Source organism: Phragmites australis, chromosome 14 (assembly GCF_958298935.1).
Source record: "Phragmites australis chromosome 14, lpPhrAust1.1, whole genome shotgun sequence".
NCBI classification, from domain to species: Eukaryota; Viridiplantae; Streptophyta; class Magnoliopsida; order Poales; family Poaceae; genus Phragmites; species Phragmites australis.
This window is the reverse complement of record NC_084934.1, coordinates 21794408-21813221: the sequence shown is the minus strand read 5'-3', so window position 1 is coordinate 21813221 and position 18814 is coordinate 21794408. Positions and strand designations below refer to the sequence as shown.

General features: G+C 45.5%; 1 protein-coding gene and 1 long non-coding RNA gene across 2 annotated transcripts; both read left to right on the top strand.

Moving 5' to 3' along the window:
- Positions 1-2469: 2469 nt before the first annotated feature.
- LOC133891576 (putative cysteine-rich receptor-like protein kinase 20) lies at positions 2470-6691 on the top strand. Its single transcript, XM_062332302.1, has 7 exons — positions 2470-3466; positions 4636-4746; positions 4852-5042; positions 5142-5352; positions 5439-5676; positions 5813-5963; positions 6141-6691. Exons 1-7 carry the CDS (start codon positions 2626-2628, stop codon positions 6459-6461), a joined length of 2064 nt encoding a protein of 687 aa, XP_062188286.1. The 5' UTR covers positions 2470-2625; the 3' UTR covers positions 6462-6691.
- A 9026-nt stretch (positions 6692-15717) lies between these two features.
- On the top strand, positions 15718-18392 carry LOC133891470 (uncharacterized). The gene is made up of 3 exons (XR_009904223.1): positions 15718-16533; positions 17647-17667; positions 18303-18392. It is a non-coding gene; the product is annotated as an uncharacterized LOC133891470 (long non-coding RNA).
- The last annotated feature ends 422 nt before the right edge of the window (positions 18393-18814 follow it).

Sequence of the window (18814 nt, the reverse complement as noted above, 5' to 3'; positions counted from 1 at the left end):
TTTTTCTTCTAAATGAATTGATAACAAAAGTAAGAATATGTAGATGCAATCTAAACATTGCTAATTACCAATGAAAAACTCAAAGTTGTTATTCCGCAGACCGATATATGACAAAACTGTCTAAAACAGAAAATCTAAGTAAAAGCCGAGCCTAAACTACGACCGCTATTGTGTGTGTGTGTGTGTGTATATGTATATATATGTGTGTGTATATAGATGTATGTATATATATATATATATATATATATATATATATATATATATATATATATATGTGGGGCTTGAGGAGGTCAACCTAGAATTATGCAGTCATGGGAAGAGTTGTACATAACCTGAACTTCGATCCTGACACGCTTGCAAGACCTGCAACGGTGATGCAGCATATTATTTCATTGACTCTGACTAATCTATAAGAAATATAAGGGTGAGATCAGATCCATTGAAAATGACTCGTCATAAGCTTTTTAGGAAGTCCAAGAATGTCTCAATTGGACTCCGAATGCGAAAGTTATGCTTATTTTATTGACGTGATGACCTGAAACTCCGAGTAGACTTTGGAGTCCTACTAGGGCTCGACTTTGAGTCTGAGTAGACTTGGCCTTCGAGGAATGACGTCCAAATGAGCTTGTGATGTCTCTCTCATATTTCTAAGTAACAAAATATCACAACAATTTAGTAGAATCTCATCCTTTACCAAGAAATCATAAACAATGAGGAACGAGTTCACCTTGAGCGTATCCGAAGGAGTGATATTCTCATCAACTTGTTCTTTTAAGCTTGTGCATTCTACTTTTATAATTGCATATGCATTTTCATTACTTGCTGAGTACTCTATATATTCACACAATCTAGAGCTTGGAGGAGATCCAGTTTATGATCATTTCTACACTACAAAAGGAGATTATCACTGGGTTGACATCACCCAGAGTATCATTGGGTTGAGCATAACCGAAAGATTATGTAGCTATCTTTGTTTTCTGCTACATTGAACTCTTTAAATTGGTCTTGTGTGGCATACTATTTAAACTTAAACTGAGGGTCTGTTTATTTCAGCTAAAGATTGTAAAAAACAGCTTATAGATTGTGAATTGTAAGAAACTGAATTGTAAAATCTGGATTGTAAAAGCTGGATTGTGGATTGTTATAATCTGGTAGAAGGTAGATTACTGGATTGTTACAATATGAGTGTTGGATTGTAACAATCTAAACTTTTACAACCAGCTGTTTGTTTCAACTTTTGGATTGTGGTCACAATCCAGCTTTTACAATTCGAAATAAATATGCCCTGAGTCTTGATGTGAACTATTTAGTTTTATTGAGCAATTAAGCTTCTGCATAAAAACTATGGTTCATTGCTATAAAAACTATGAACACTAGCATACGAATCCAGTGGCTAGTGCAGCAAATCACATAGGGTTCCGACTATGAGACACCATGATCCGACACATGTTGAGCCCCAAGTAGGTGTCATGGAGGATATTTTTTTATTAGGGTTTTATGGAGGTTTATAATTTCTAAAGTTAGTCTGAGACCTACGGCTGGTATAGGATGGCCACACAAACCCTAAGTATTACATAGGCCGACATGTCGGTGCATGGTGATTGAGACCTCAGGATGTAAGGGTTTATTTTAGCTTTGTCCTTGCCACAATAAATCCATTTTGCAAAGTTTTTCTCGTGCTATTTTGCATTGTGGTAATCTGTCTCTATTTTGGGGAGAGATTATTTTAGGGCATGCGGTTTACATATTAAGGTTATTGATGGCACGTGATTTTTTCTATAAATTATATTCGTTCGCAAGGACTCTATCGTGAAACATTATCCTTCCATGATATTTTGACACTTTAGCCGCAATTTGACTTCTGTTTTACACTTAATCCTACTTTGTAACCATCAACGCAGTTGGTCTAAATAAAATAAAATAAAACATCGACGCAGTTTAATCATTCCCTTTTTTTCAACGCAACGCTACACATCAGCGCGCAATACACACATTAGCGTGAGTATACAAGTCATGGCACGGTCAAAGATTGGCTAGTATCGGTGGGCCCACAGAGACCGCCATCCGACGAATTTTCACTGCTTATCCACGTGCCATCTACCGCACTGTTGACACTGACCGGGAGCGGGACGGACACCACCGAATTCATAATACTTGTAATCTGCAATTCAACGTTCAACATTGTATTGCAGTGTCACTCGTAATGCAAATGGCTTAGGGACGATGTCTATTTATTTCCGCATCACATAGATATTGATGTACAAATTAGCTCTACAATGCATAGTTTTTTTTCACATCTCAAAATATGAACTCAGATTATACCGTGTCAAATTGGCCCAATTGACCTGCTCTAACCATAGCGGAGAATTTTCATGTCACGTGTACCATGAAGGTCGATCCTATCAATTGTCATACACGGCAGTCGACATACAAGTCATACCTGAGGAACCCCAACATCCATCTCAGCTGCGGTTACAAATCAAATCGAAGCGGAGCACAAATTGCAATCTGTCGTGCTGGATCGAGCCGTCAACCCAATCACCATCCCCGGCCTTTGACTTGCGCAAGAGCAGCAACTGTAAACTTCTCTTCCCTTGCTTTAACACAACGCAACGAGATCTCGGCATGGCTGTCCTCCCCTGCTTCCTCGTGCTCCTCCTATTCTCCACGCCGCTGCCGCTCATCGCCAGCGCCGCCGCGTACTCGGAGTACTCGTGCAATGGCACCACGGGCAACTTCACGTCGGGCAGCGCGTTCGGCGCCAACCTGGACCGCCTCGTCGCGGCGCTCCCCTCCAACGCCTCCTCGTCGGCGTCGCTCTTCGCCTCGGCGGCCGTCGGGACCGCCCCGGACACGACGTACGGCCTCGCGCTCTGCCGCGGGGACATCACGGACCCCAGGGTTTGCTCGGCGTGCCTCGGCGACGCGTTCCGGCAGCTGCGGCAGCTCTGCGGCGGGGACAGGGACGCCACGTTCTACCACGACCTGTGCACGGCCCGGTACTCCGGGGACGACTTCCTGGCGCGGCCCGACGACAACTCCCCCGTCATCAACGGCATGGACGTGAACGGGTCGACGTACCCCGGGTGGGACGCCCGGAACGCCACGAGCCGGAGCTTCTTCCTGTCGCTGGTGGGCACGCTGTTCGGGGAGATGGCCATGTACAGCGCCTACAACTCCTCGGCGTCGCGCCGGTTCGCCAGCGCCGTCATGTTCATCAACCCGCAGCTGCCCACCGTGTACGGGCTGACGCAGTGCACGCCGGACCTCTCCCCGGCGCAGTGCTGGCACTGCTTACAGGGCATCCAGGACCAGAACCGGCAGTGGTACGACGGACGCGAGGGCGGGCGCATCCTCGGCGTCCGGTGCAGCTTCCGGTACGAGGGGTACCAGTTCTACGACGGCACGCCGGACGTCAGGATCGGCCTGCAGGGCGGCTCATCTTCACCAGCTGCTGGAAGCAATGGTAACAGATAAATATTGCAATGTTTTCCTCTCTTTTTAAGGGGAATGCACATTTTTCCTTTTGGGACCTAGTAAAAGCATAGTACTGGTTATGTATGTACATTTGTTGCAACTAATTTCTACTTACAGTAGTATGTTTTCTTTTCGAACATAAGTGGCACGAGCACTGGCGATCAATTATAGCAGTATTGGGTAGAAATACTCTAACCCGTAGGTATTACTAAAAGATTGTCACTAGAAGCTTCTGTTAGAACCCTTATATTTCAACTTCACAGAAAAAAATCTGGCTTCCGGAGACTTTGAGTTGCTCCAGAAGCTATTCCCAAGATGGAAGAAGAAGTTGTCTTCTAGGTAAGGGTGAGGGTTGTCTCCAAGAACCCTCAACACCCTCGGAGACACAGTCTCCTCTATCTCCCAGAGCCCTTAACGCCCCCGGAGTCTTTGTCTTCCGGAACCCTTGACGCCCTCGAAGTTACAGCCTCCTGGAACCCCAGTCTCCCAAAGCTCTCAACGTCTCCAAAGCCATAGCCTTCCAGAGCCCCTGTCTCTTGGAGTTCGGTAGGCTCTTCTAGAACCCAGAAAGAGGGGTCGTCTGATCTTGAAGAAAGATCAACCAGAGAGGGCCCACTAGCGGTCCTCCTTTGGCAAAAAAGTGACCGGCATTCAATGTGATGCATATAGGAGCCATCCTGACATCCCAAGTGCAAGTGTAGGTCGGCCTAATATCTTAGACAGTGCAACGTCACAATAAACGACCGATTGGATGCTACGCCCCTAGAGCTACTTTGCACTACGGTATTGCCATGTTAGATAATATCTTCTGGTTATGGGTAAAATACATACTACGTAGACCAGTTCTAGGTCCTTACGGGATAGTAATGGTTTGTATCGGTATCTCTGTAAGAGTATATTTGTATATTTATATTCTATATAGTATTATAAATATAGACTCTTGGTCATCAGATTAAAGGATCAATCCTTCTTGACCATCATATATGTGGTGTTTCTTCTCTCCACTTCTTCTCTAAATTTGAACACATTTATGTGAGTATACTCTCTTCACACTTATTCATACCAGACATATTCTTAGGTCAACATGCATTATGTTCTTAAGTTGCAACCACTCAATTATATAACATATTGTTACTTATTTTCTTCTGAATGATGTAGGAAGCAACCACAGGAAGGTCTTAGTCATTGCTCTCATCGTCTCAATCACGGTGTTCTGTATCATGCTGGTTGCCGTCCTGATGCTAATCAGAACACAAAGAAAAAGCGCCGGTAAGAAGGCTACGGACAGCACAGTTGTACAAGAAAATCCTCTCTTTTTTCTCCCTACATTTTCATTCATAAAACAGCTTAATAACGGTGAAATTTCCAATCCAGGAAAGGCGAAGCTGCAGTTGCCAGCACACTCCCGGGACAGCTCCAAGACAGAGGAGGCGCTGAAACTCTGGCGGATCGAGGAGAGCGGCTCGGAGTTCACGCTGTACGACTTCTCGGAGCTGGCGGCCGCGACAAGGGACTTCTCCGACGAGAACCGGCTCGGCAGAGGCGGGTTCGGCCCCGTCTACAAGGCGAGTAGCCTGCGGACGTCGTTCGAGTGCTACGTTTAACCTGAGCTGCCATGATCTCGGTGACTGACCCTTCGCCTGCGATGGTCGATTCTGCTGCAGGGCAAGCTGGCGGACGGTGCGGAGATCGCGGTGAAGCGGCTGGCGGCGCATTCGGGGCAGGGGCTGCAGGAGTTCAAGAACGAGATCCAGCTGATCGCCAAGCTGCAGCACACCAACCTGGTCCGCCTCGTGGGTTGCTGCGTCCAGCAGGAGGAGAAGATGCTCGTCTACGAGTACATGCCCAACCGCAGCCTCGACTGCTTCATCTTCGGTACCGTACCACCAATCCATTTGCCGATCTTTTTCTTCTGGTCCGTGTACAAGTGTTTTTTCGCTGATCCTTCCGCGTGCGTTCAGACCAGCAGCGGGGGCCGTTGCTGGATTGGGAGAAACGGCTGCACGTAATCGAGGGCATTGCGCAGGGGCTGCTCTACCTGCACAAGCACTCCCGGGTTCGCATCATTCACCGGGATCTGAAGGCCAGCAACATTCTGCTGGACAAGGACCTCAAACCCAAGATCTCGGACTTCGGCATGGCCAGGATCTTCGGCTCCAACATGACGGAGGCCAACACCAACAGGGTCGTCGGCACCTAGTAAGAGCAACAAACGCATTGACTGGAGTCCATCACAGCGCTAGATCACTTAATTTACGTGTGACCCTGATTGTTAATGTCAGAAATGTTGTCCTTCACTAATGGTATTTCTGTCATTCTTTTTTGGTGCTTGTAGCGGTTACATGGCTCCTGAGTACGCGTCGGAGGGCATCTTCTCGGTCAAGTCCGACGTGTACAGCTTCGGCGTGTTGCTGCTGGAGATCGTCAGCGGCAAGAGGAACAGCGGCCACCACCATTACGGCGACTTTGTCAACCTGCTCGGATACGTAAGCTTGCACTACTAAAACACAGCGACAAGAACATCAATCACCTGACGTTTCCTGCGACTTTATATATATATACTAGTCTCTTAAACCCTCCTTTTGCTTTTGCTTTCACACGTACATGTGAAAAATCCGCAGCTAAAAGATGTGCTTTTTGTTGATGAATAATGCTCACTGCAGGCTTGGCAGCTGTGGAAGGAAGGGAGAGCGTTCGAACTGATCGACCCGACGCTGGGCGAGTGCAGCGACGTGGCGAGCATCATGCGGTGCGTCAAGGTGGCGCTGCTGTGCGTGCAGGACAACGCCATGGACCGGCCGGCGATGGCGGACGTGACGGCGATGCTGGCCGCCACCGAGGCGCTCCCGGACCCGAGGCGGCCGCCGCACTTCTCCCTCAGGGTCAGCAGCAGCGACGACGGCAGCGGCGGCGGGTCGGAGGTGCGGACACGGTCGCACGGCACCAACGAGCTCACCATCACCACCATCCAGGAGGGCAGATGATTGATTAGCAACGTCGTCGTCTTGATCCGTCACGATGTAAACATCTATCTCCTGATGGAATCGAGCTGTGTGAATGAGTAGACGATTAGTCGGCGGTTGAGATGCGAGGGGGCGTTTTCTTTTGTGTGAGACCGTGACGTGTCACGTGACAATTGTGCGTACGTGTACAGACAAATGCTAGAAGGTAAAATCTAAATTCTTCCTAGCGTACATACACGTTTGTTGTATGACATGCACACTCAGATGAGTCGTTCGCTATGTATCCTGTAGCACACCTTTGTATTGCCCACCTCTCTCTCCATTCGCACCGTCTCCCTCCTCATTGCCATTTTCATCCTCTCCTTTCGCGCCGGCCAACGGCCACCCCATCCCCACCCACCGGTGGGTGGCTTCTCCCCTCCCCCGTCGGCCTCTCCCTCACACCGCGCCCTCTCCCCCTCCCTCGTCACAGTGGCCACGACCCCTCCTCACTGGATATGAGCAACCACCCGTCGAATCTATCGAGGCGATGTCGGCTGGGAGCGCATTGAGGCGGAGGCTGAGCCTTCATGCCTACCGATGGTCGTCACTCCCTCCCCACTCACCAGTGGGTGGATTCTCCCCTCCCTCGCTAGCCTCTCCCTCACACCCACACCCTCTACCCCTCTCTCGCCATAGCGGATACGACCCCTTCCCGTCAGATCTGAGTAACCACCCACCAGATATGTTGAGACGAGGTCAATCGAGAGCGTGCTGAGGAGGAAGCCGAGTCTTCGCGCCTGCTGACGGCCACTCCCTCCCCACCCATCGGTGGGTGGCTTCTCCCTCTCCCACCGGCCTCTCCCTCACACCCGCGCCTCTCCCTCTCCTTTGCCACGGCCCCTCCTTGTCAGATCTGAACATCCACCCACCGGATCAGCTGAGGCGAGGTCACCATCTTCCCTTCTCTGCTCTACCTATTTGCTTTTGCATTTTGTACTAATTTGCTTATATATTGCTTCAAATTTGACAAGAAAATACATTAAATTGCTTTTCAATTTTATTTTGCCTTGACATGTTTACTAAATTGCCTTTTGTGATTATTTTGATTTGCTTACATTTTTTTAATAAAATTGCTTTTACATGCTTTCAACAAGGGAAGAACAAACAGATTGTCCGCGTTCGTTCCAGACACCGGTGTACAAAATTTGCTTTCAAGTTGCTCATATTGTTTGTATGAATTTACTTGCAATTATGCAGATATTTACCTATACTGTCTACCAATTTTGCTTACGATAATTTTTGCTCTCATATTTGATTTTGCACATCTTTGTGCCCTCTAATTATGCTGGTTTTGCTTGAAAGCAAGGAACAGATCGGTCAAACAAAGCTTTTGCTGATGATTTCCATTTAAATGTGTTATAATTTACTCTTAATATTTATTCAAATTTGCTTATGATATTATGATGATTTGATTGTTATATCTGGACACGGAGTGGCGCTTCCTTAGAGTCATCAGAAGCGGGCATAATTCTGGAGTTAGCACAGGTGCTAACGAGCAGCGCATGTGTTTTTTTGTCTATGTGCGGAGTGTTTCCTATTTTGGTGTGTACGGGTAGAAACATCAGGCACGCATGGCCGAGTGCAGTTAGGTTAGGTCCATGCTAAAATTGACCAGAGACAATTCGCGGTACTACTTTTGTTTGGCGATGAAAAGTTCAGTGATCTGGAGTTGGTTCATTCAAAGGGCCTAAGGGGGTCGCTTTCGCGACTGGGGTCGTTGAGTTGGCTAGCTCTTGGCACCTACGATACCAAGGGTTGTTGGGTGACGGACGATTCACGGCAAATGCGAACCTGATGAATGATCGATGATGACTTTGTTGTGGGAACAGAACGTGCGCATGCTATGATTATGATAAGCACTTCACCAGGAAATAATATACGAAGGTGGTGGTGCACAATTAAAGGATGATCTAATCATGAATTAGAACTAGAACGTGAAGTAGAACACACATGTAGGTCAGAACATCTCTATCAGCTGTATGATCTAATCTGTGTGTATATTATTGATCTCATTTCTATGTATATTATTGATCTATTACCTTTATTCATATAATAGTGCTCAATACAATCTGTGAAGGGCGACTCGTGCGGCACCCCAAACCGTCGCGTGCCGCCACCCTCCCCCTCCTCCCCACCACCTCATCGCCGCCTGAGCATGCTACCAGAAGCCCACGCAATTGCAAGGACAGCGGCGGCTGGGCTACATCAGCCGACTGTTTTTCTTCCCCTCCCTCCTCCTCCTTTCCCCGTTCTCTTGTAGGTGGCGGCGACCAGCGCGACGCCGCCAAATTTCTGAGCGTGGGCGACTTGTTCTTCTTCCTAGTAGCTGGATCTCTCATCTAGCGCCGGCGACCTTTGGATCCGTGTCGGTGCCCGGATTCCACCAGCGTCGACTTGTCCCAGTGCGTAGTCACCAAATCCAGTTGGGTGGTGGCAAGATCTGTTAGTCTGGCCAGTTGTCCTGTGGGATCCCGCTCTCGGTGGCTCGGATCTGCTCCCGTCTCGGCCAGCTGGTCACCGAGGTGTCCAAGCACTGTCGGGGGCACGCGGGCGTCTATAGCGTCAATAGTCGGCTCTCATTTGTTCTCCCTTCCCGAGCGCCCTTTCCCTAGCTGCTTGCCGCTGGCTCACGGTCACAGCCGCCAGGGGCTCGGGCGTGTCGCCGGCGGTGCTCGAGACGCATTCCACCCTACGGGCATGGTTGGCGACACTCTGCTTGTGGATCCCGATGTTTGTGCACCTGTGCCTCGAGGAGGCTGTTGCTGGCGACAAGCAGCGTCGTGATGGGGTCCTTGTGTAGCTCCTCGATGGGTTGCAACACCGTGTTTGACTTGTCGGTCCTGTGGCGAATGGAGTTGGTGCCCTTGTGAGCACCAGCTTCCTCCTGGTCTGTTTTTGCCATGATGCTGAAGGTCGTCGCGGGTGGGTCTGTCGTTGGCTGATTTGCTGAGGAGGCGGGTGCCTGGTCGTTGGTTGAGGCATGGGTGCCCTCGGCGAAAATCTTGCCTGGCATTTGGCCTAGGCCGATGACGGTAACGCCTGCAGACACCGCTTTCCTCCTTGGAGGCGTTGTTGAAAGTGCCCCACCCCTCTTCCTCTTGTCGTGGGATCTCTAAGGTGAAAACCTTGTCCGTGTTCAGACGGGTGATGACGACGCTTGGGCGTCGTTTCCTCCCTGGAGGCGACACCTTGGAGGATCCATCACCGTGTCCTGGTGACCACGGCATTGTTGGGGCTGTGGTGGAGTCGGAGCTATTATGTTGAGATGTCTAACAAGCTCAGCAATGATGACATGTTGCAGCTCTCTCCTCTGACGTTGTTTTGTAGTGGTCGTGGGGGAGGACGAGAGGACATCGGGACAGAGACTGAGGTCTGTGTTGGGAAGTTGGAGCTGCTTGATCGCATTTGTGCGACGAGCTTAGCAACAATGACCCAGTTGCAGACTCCATTTGGTTGTTCCGATGTGTAGTAGTGTTCGGCTTTTGTGATTCGGGCACTCATGTCATTGGGTATTTCGCCGGTTGGTCCTAAATTAATCGTGCAGTTGTTAAGATTTTTGGACCCAATTTCTTTTATAAACTGAGTTAACTATCTTCTTTTTTAATAACATCGGCATCATTGATGCCGTCCTTTAAAAAAATACAATCTGTGATACCAGCCAACCATACTGCGGAGCTTTAATTTGGACATGACGAGTATATTGGGCTAGTTCATGAGCTATCCTAATTTGATCTGTTGTTACCTTGACGACTTTGACTTCTCCTAATGTAGCCATGAGTTCTTTTGAATCTTGGACAGTCACCGCGTACGGAGAGAGATCAATGCCCTGCAGTGTTGTAGGGCCCGTATGCCAGTTGCATTCCTCCTCGCACCGCGCCTCATTGTTGCATCGTCGTTGTCACTCGGATTAGCGTTCGATTTAGGGTTAGAGTTCAAGATGAGTTGTGTCGGGCTTAGAGGGATCAATAGGGCCGATAGTCGGACCGATGATGGGCGGCGTGGTGGTGCGGTGAGACAACGATGGTGCTTCCAGAGCTACAGCGAAGGAGGGCAGTGAGCGGTGCCAACGGTAGGGAAGTCAAGGAAAAACGATGGTGAGCGGTAGCATCAGATCCAACGATAGGAGCTGCCGAAGAAGGAGGAGGAGGGCGGGGCGGGTGCGGTAGTGTGGTGAAGAGCTCACCAGCGACGATGAAGGAGACATGGGTGCATGGGACCCACCAAAGGCGATAAGGAAGGTGCTCCTCAGGAAGGAGTGGAGGAAGGGAAGGAGGAGGAAGAAAAAGAGTTGGAGATAAGTGTGTGCGGCGTGTGGCTAAAAACGCTCACACGGACCCAAAAAAAACCCTCTTCAGACGTAGCAAGTTTTGGGTACACCTACACTACACGAGGCCAATTGTCACACAATCACACACCCACCCTCCTCGCCATGTTTGTTCACTTTTTCTGTCAAGTGAGAGAACCATACATGTGAGTGTGAGTGTGACTGCTTGCTATTTGTTAACTATAACAATGAATTGTTTCACATACCAACAAAAAAAAGTGCTGCTATTTTATTTGATTACGTTTATTTTTTTTCTAAACCATGTGTTTATACATGTCCTGCTATTGTTTCTTTCTTTCTCTCCTCCTCCTCCTTCTTCTTCTCCTTCTTCTATTTTCCCTTCACTATCCATTTTCTTTCTTCTTTTTAGATTAATGGAATGCTTGCCCGCAAATTAGTGGAACATTGACTTGAACTAGTGGAACACCGATGATGGACTAATGAAACAAAAACCAGGAACTATTGGAACATTAATCTTGAACTAGGCGGATTGGTGCGCCTACGCCATGCCTGTTTTTTGTTGCACAGATTATGACAAAAGAAGATTAAAAAAAATTAGGTTCACCAATTTTGGATATCTCAATATTTATTTATAAATTTATCAATATTTAACACATTCATTTAATTATGGGAAAACAGTGGTACTTTTATGAATGCATATAATTTTAACATATAGATGACAGTAATATCAACCTAACTAAATTTGTTTCATATTTTTTTGAGTTTTAGATATTTTCCTATGCATTTTAGATTATTTCAGCCGATTGATCAATATAACTATTATTACTTTCGCTATTTTTTTGGAATTTCGCAAAAACATTATGTGTACGCACACATATGTATACATGTACGTATATATATATATGCATACGTATATATATCCGTATATATTCACACACAGACAGAGGACTCACATAAACAGTAGCTTTAGTAACTTGGCCCTAGAATCGTTCCAAATCTTGGTCCTTTAATATATGTAATAGACTAGCGGAACATCGGCGGTAGACTGTTGAAACATTTCGACGAACTACCAGAATACCTCCTTGAAAAATGATGGACAAGCATTTATGAGACATTGTTATAGGATTCAAAGTTATAAAGATGTGGAACATAATCTTTTGTGTTCTGAAAATACAGAAACGTGAAGGGGAAAAAGAACAAAAGCAAACATGGAGAAAAGCTGAAGTAGAAAGCATAAGAAAAATATTGGCATATGATGGCATCTGCGTGCAATACTCTGGAGCGAGCGGTCAAGAACTTCTTTACTCAGTTTGGATGGTAATTTAGGCTTCGGATTGATGCTCCTCCCTATACCGCAAGCTGGAATCTAGTCTTATGTTTTTGCTGATGTTGCTGCTTTTGATGTTCCATTCTCTTCTTTTGCTATGTGTATTTGAGCTATGCAGAAATTGAGAGTGGACTCTTTGTGTTTATATCATCTTGATGTGATAATAAAAATAAATAAAACTTCTTTATAAAAAAGAAAGCATAAGAAAAAAAATGTCCCTCACATATGGGCCACACGCAGGAGAAAGCCCACTTACTCTATAAAAAACTGAAACTATGCAAGCCAACAACAACAGTCCCATCATGCACACTTTGGGCCTGATTGGTTTATGGCATAAGTGAGCTAAGCTAAAATTTAGGTGTCTTGAAAATTTTATCTTCATTTCGCTCGAGGCAAAATTTTGACCATATATAAAAAAATTAACCGGCTAAAAATTTTCTATAGCATTTTTAGGCAAAACTTGAATGGCCAAAATTGGGGTTTGACCTCAAACCAAACGTCATACAGGACATAATTAAAGTGTGGCTTTTGTTACATGACACGATTTTTTTTAGTGTATGCTGTCGGACATTACTAAAATGTGGTTATTTGTCAGAATACACTCTAGCTATTAAAATACTATATCATGTGATTTGTGTGAGAGAAATTTTTGTAAACAACGTTGGATGCCCCCGGCTCACCACGTGCCCCATCTCGTCTCATTCCCCATTAACATCTCTCCACTTCCACCCTGCCTGAGAGCCTCCACCGCCCCCTGCCTGAGAGTCATCGCCGCCCTGAGCGTGAGCCGTTGTCGCCCTTCGCTAGATGCGCTATCGCCCGCCCTAGAGGCTACAGCCCGGCCGGCCTCCTGCCACCCTATGGTCGAGTTGTGGCCCAGTGGCCGAGCCTTGTGCCGCGCCGAGGTGGTGCCACCGCCCGGTAGCCAAGCACTGTTGTGCGTGTTCCTGTGGCTGCTGCCGAGCACGTCCGTCCGAAGGCTTCATCACATCGTTCCTGACACCACCTTGTGCCGCATTGCTGTCCGGCCGGGCCGTGTTCCAACTGCCGTCGATGCCGACTCCTTCTGCGTGCTCAAGGTGCTTACCCAAGTCCTCTCCACCGATCGAGCTCGCCTCCACCTTCCAAGGCTCTTCCCCCGTCGACCTACTGCAGAGGAGATCGTCAGGAACCCTTGAAGCCATGGCTGCCATCCATTTTCCCTCTCCCCACTGGAAGCTGCCGCACCGTGGCCTTTCTTCTCCGCCTCTGACTAAAGGACTGCGTGCGTCGCTGCCAAATTTGTCCTCCACGGTGAGCTATCATCCAATCCTTCTCTTCCACATCCTCCTCACCCCTTGGTGTATCCCCTTGACCCTACATCGTCCTAGATCTGTAGCCCACCGAGTCGCACTGGCCATTTCTCTATCAGCTGACCTCCATGGCCACCGTGAGCCACCTTACCATCGACCGGCCACTCTAAGCCATCCCCAACCGAGTCGAGGCCGCAAAGAGCTTCCCCACGCTCCATGGATGCCAATGCCTGCGGCCGTTTGGCTCGAGCTCGACGACGGCCGGCCCTCCACCATGCGACCTTGCTCCGCCGTGCCGCCTCACCATCATCGACCGTGCTCTAGTAGGGCCTGTTGGCCGAATTCCCCCTGGCTAAGTTCGCCTTCGTGTGCTCGACGCACTACTACCCTTCTTTGGTCGAGCTATGGCTCAGGTCCCCATCAATCCATGGGCGCTGTGAGCTTTGTCATCGACCGGTCGCTCTGAGCCATCCCCGACCGAGCTGAGGCCACGAAGAGCCTCCCCATGCTCCATGGCAGATGCTAGTGTCCGTGACCGTTTGATTCAATCTCAGCGACGACTGGCCCTCCACCATGCGAGAAGAACATTTGGGAGGGGATGAGGAAAGGAGAAGAGAAAAGAGGGTAGGAGGTAGAAGATAAATCTGACATGCGGGTCTAAGGGTAAAAATGACGTTTGATCCTATTTCAGAGCGGATATTAATATTTTAATGCTCATGATGTCTTCTAGCAAATATCCACATTTCTAAGTGTCCATCAACATATATAAAAAAATCGTGTCTTGCAGTAAAATCCACACTTTAGTTATATCCTGTAGAAAATTTTGCCTTTATAGAACCCCGATTTTAGCACTGCCCCGACTTTGACTATAGTCAAATTTTAGCTTGGCTCACTTATGCCACAAACCAAATAGGCCCTTGGTCCAGGTGAGTATTCCGCGCGTGGGTGCGTCGTGTAGGCTGCTCTCGTGGCCCTAACAGGACCTGTGCGGGTGACCCACAAACGGCCCAATGGAGTCCAATACATCGGCCACCTGATTAGGTCGTGTTTGGTTCTAGGCCCTATTGTACCAACCCAAAATTTGGCTCACCTCAGGTATTTAGGCCTCCATTTGGTTGAAGGTCGTAGTTTCGCGCCATCTATAAAAATTTGGCCTTCTCTGTACAAGCCCAAGCCAAATCTTAGACAAAACCTGGGCGCACAAATTGGCCGCCATAATTTAGCTTGACTGCTTGTCAAGTTGCTGCTGAGTTGGCGTTCTTTGATTCCTTGAGTTAAATGCAAGGGTCTTTGGAACAACAAACTCCAAATGTCAATATTTGCTAAACCATAAATGTGATTTATGATCCATTTTCACATTTGGATCCCTTGCAATTAATTCAACAATTCAAGATCCATCATAGCTATATTTTGATGTTAAATTTTTTAATAACATGTGGACCGCATATATCATCGTGACTTCTATACACTTATCAGCTATTTTATTTTGTATTTACAGTCAAATTCTCGTTCACACGATTAGCTACAAGATTCGTGCAGTGCAGCGGGCTCCTCCCCATGCACACACACTGTGCGTTTGTGGGCTACTGGGCTGTTTATTCCTAACCAATCAAAACGGGTTGCAGACCCACTATGAGAGGGGAAAGACAAATAGGTGTCCATTATGAGCCGAGTCGATTTGTTCCACCCGCGACGTGTTTTCGTGTGAGAGTGAAACCGCTGCTGGTCACTTCAAATCCTGTGCTTTTTGTTTCTCGCGCCGGTTAGTACAACTCACCTCTATTCATTTTTTTTATATTCCTCGAGCCGCTCGCCCTTTCTTTACCAAAGAGAGAGACATGGAGGGGGAGTTTGCTAGAGCGTTCTTCCAGCTCCGGCGATGTCCCCTGTCGGTCCTGGCGCGGCGGTTTTTTTTTGGCGATTTTGTTGATCCCGCTCTTCTATCTGGTATTTTTCGTCGCATAATCCCTTGTACTGTTAGCCCCCATTTCGTCTGAGTCGAGTGGGGAGCAACATCTTTAGGGTTCGTCCTCTTCTGTATGTCAGTTTCTCTTGTTCCATTTCCACTTATTTTTTGATGGTTAGATCTAAACCCCGTGTCTCTTCTCTGTGTTTTCGAATTTTATTTGTTTTTGTGATGATTTAGCAGGGGATTTGTTGGTTCGTGATCCGATTCGAGGTCAATAGTTGTATCATGCAAGTTCTGGGGTTTGGTTTTCGATCTGATTTGTCTATTTCCTCCTATCAAACGAGCATCCGCACTGGGTAACCTGGTGCTAAGTGTTGAGATTTGTAGTCAAAACATGCTAACTTGGTTCCCTAGGACATAGATCTCCTGCAATGTTTGAGTAACTTTTGGGTTAACTCCCTCATTTCACTACACTTGTTTGCTATTTTTATTTGAGCACCAGGGAGTGATATCTGTATTTGAGTAACTTTTTGTTTCTATACTGCTCACGGAGTGATATCTATTTTTGTCGTGTTAGTGAAAATGAGCAGCTCTCCAAGTACGGTGATACAAAATATGCAAGAACAATAATGCTTGTTGAGCTGAAGAAGCTGATTGAAGCTAACCCCTTATTCCGTGACAAGCTTCAGTTTCTCTTCTCTGTGTTTTCGAATTTGTTCTGTTTTTGTGATGATTTAGCGGGGGATTTGTTGGTTCGCGATGCGATTCGAGGTCAATAGTTGTATCCTGCGTGTTCTGGGGTTTGGGTTTCGATCTGATTTGTGTATTTCCTCCTATCGAATGAGCATCCGCACTGGGTAACCTGGTGCTCAAATGTTGAGATTTGTAGTCAAAACATGCTAACTTGGTGCCCTAGGACATAGATCTCCTGCAATGTTTGAGTAACTTTTGGGTTAACTCCCTCATTTCACTGCACTTGTTTGCTATTTTTATTTGAGCACCAGGGAGTGATATCTTTATTTGAGTAACTTTTTGTTTCTGGATTGCCCAGGGAGTGATATCTGTTTTTGTCTTGTTAGGGAAAATGAGCAGCTCTCCAAGTACGGTGATACAAAATATGCAAGAACAATAATGCTTGTTGACCTGAAGAAGCTGATTGAAGCTAACCCCTTATTCTGCGACAAGCTTCAGTTTCCCAACCTGAAGAATTCCAGATTGCGTACACTTATCAGCCAGAGGTAGCACGCAAAGAAAAAGATGATCTCTGTGCCCCTACTCTCGATACCTATGACATTTTGTTTTGTCTTGCAAGGTTGTGCTAACGCGAGTAGAGAGAGAACCTTAACAATTGAACAGTTTTAGACTAGGTTGCCCAGATACGGCAAAACTTACCAGATTGTTATCTTGGGTTTGCCAAATTTCTCTTTTTATTGGAGAAAATAACTTGAAAATGCTCGAAATCTTACCAGATTGTTTTTTCATGAGCTGGCAGCAATGCTTAGTTCATGGTAAGAATAGCTAGGGACTAACCAGGTTTCGTTGGGTTCAAAATGGTAAGAATTTCCATGCAAATAAAATTTATAGGTTCAAAATGGTAAGAATTTCAGTTATAGGTTTGTGTATTTTCAAAATAAGCCTACTATAAATTAGCTGTAATTGTGATTCAGTGCAGTTAATCATTGCTGTTTTGTTACTCCATGGCCTGGGACCAGTGCAATGAGTTTGCCATATGCTAATGTTCAGCACTGGGATAAATCTCACTGCCATTAGTGATGCATATTTCTTATTGCTATTGTCATTATTGCTCCTGCTCCATGTTAATATGGTTTAAGCCGATTGCTTGTTCATCCCTTTTTTTGCATATCACAGCTGAAACAAGAGCTCATCCCCTATGACTGCCGAAACAGAGAGACTTTTTTTAACCAGAAATTATTCATGTCATAGTCTCTCCTCAGAGATGTCTAGTCCGCATCTGTTCCCATCTATTCTTTGAAATTTTCTTTTATGTTCTAGGTGTTCTTGGTTTCATTACAAATATTAAACTACCAATTCCCAATTTCGTTTTCATCTCCATTGTGCTTCATATTATCAAGTGACTAGTGTTGTTTACTAAAAGTTAAGTTAAATTTCTGGTATCTTTTTCATACCTCATTACCTGCTATTCTATTGTTATTCAAACCAAACATTTGGTTATTCCTTGCTAGGTTTCAATCAATACAATTTCATGTGATAACTAGTATATTTTTCAGAACTGAGAGCAATTAGTGTAATTTTGTAGTTGTGATGTCTAGTAGATCATGTAGTAATTGCCAATTTTTTTTCCTGACATTGTCAATGATTTCATTTTTCAGGGCGTTTTTCTGTGTTTGGAGGTGCAACACTTTTCCAGTATATTTTCCCTCAATCAGTGTATTGCTTCAATGTCATTTTCAGCGTGTAATATGGACACAAGGGTCCTTCTCACTTGCCAACAATATCTTTTAGTGTCATTTTCATATATATATATATAATAAAACTTTTGTGAGACTAAGATTGCGAGGATGCTTATACTGTTTACAGGGTACCATGAGTTTCATTATCTCCTTTTTAGTGCACGCTCTTTTTCGTCATAATGTATATCAATTGATGAGTATCTTGAAGACAAATAATGGATTCTCTATTTTATGTTGATGAAGAATGAAGAATTTGGATTTTTTTAGTATGTCCTGCTATCTTGGAATGGGTCTTTTTCCAAGATCAATTGTAAATTTCTGAAGAATGAAGACTTTTTTTTTCAATCTTTAGTAGTTATGGTTGATTGTAATGTGTACAGCAACTGGTTAAGTGCAGTGTGGAACTGTAATTGTATATGGCGAGAGAACTTTATATATTAATGGATTATATTTTTATCTTTCCATATTTTGTTGTACTAATAGTGCAAATATGGTATTACCTGTACTAATTTTTGTAGTTGTTGTCTTTTGTTTTTTGTCATAACATTTGACTTTTCGAACTTCATTTTATTTAGATGGCTAGGAAAAAGAAATGTTCTACAGGTGACATCCCAATACCTGATACTTTTGAAGGGACAGAGAGTTCTGACACTACTGGACATAACAACGACTTACATGATTCTGAAAGTTCTCATCAGTCTAATATATAGTGTATTCTTCTTCTTTTTTCAAATTTTTAAATTTGCAGCATATATGCTGCTATACATATTACCTTTTTATTTGTAGGTTCTCATTTCCATAGGTCACATCATATTGATGGAAGAATTTGTTGATTTCTGCAAGTCTAAGGTACATCTTTTGATTTACCTTATTTTTGTATATTTTTGCAAGTCAATTGGACTATTTTTTTACAATATTGAATTTGATATGTTTTTCAGAGAGCAATCTACCGTAAGAAAATGGGTCCACATGAGAGTAAACTAGATCACATGATCCAAAAGGTACATGGAATCAATCTTTTTTCATGAACAATCATCTTATGCAAACAATGCTTCTAATGTATCATGTTTTTACAGGATATAAATCA

Coding starts and splice junctions, on each gene's coding strand:
- LOC133891576 (XM_062332302.1), top strand. CDS start 2,626: ATGGCTGTCCTCCCCTGCTTCCTCGTGCTCCTCCTATTCTCCACGCCG. Junction 5,043..5,141: donor GGTTCGGCCCCGTCTACAAG/GCGAGTAGCCTG, acceptor ATTCTGCTGCAG/GGCAAGCTGGCGGACGGTGC. Junction 5,964..6,140: donor TTGTCAACCTGCTCGGATAC/GTAAGCTTGCAC, acceptor TGCTCACTGCAG/GCTTGGCAGCTGTGGAAGGA.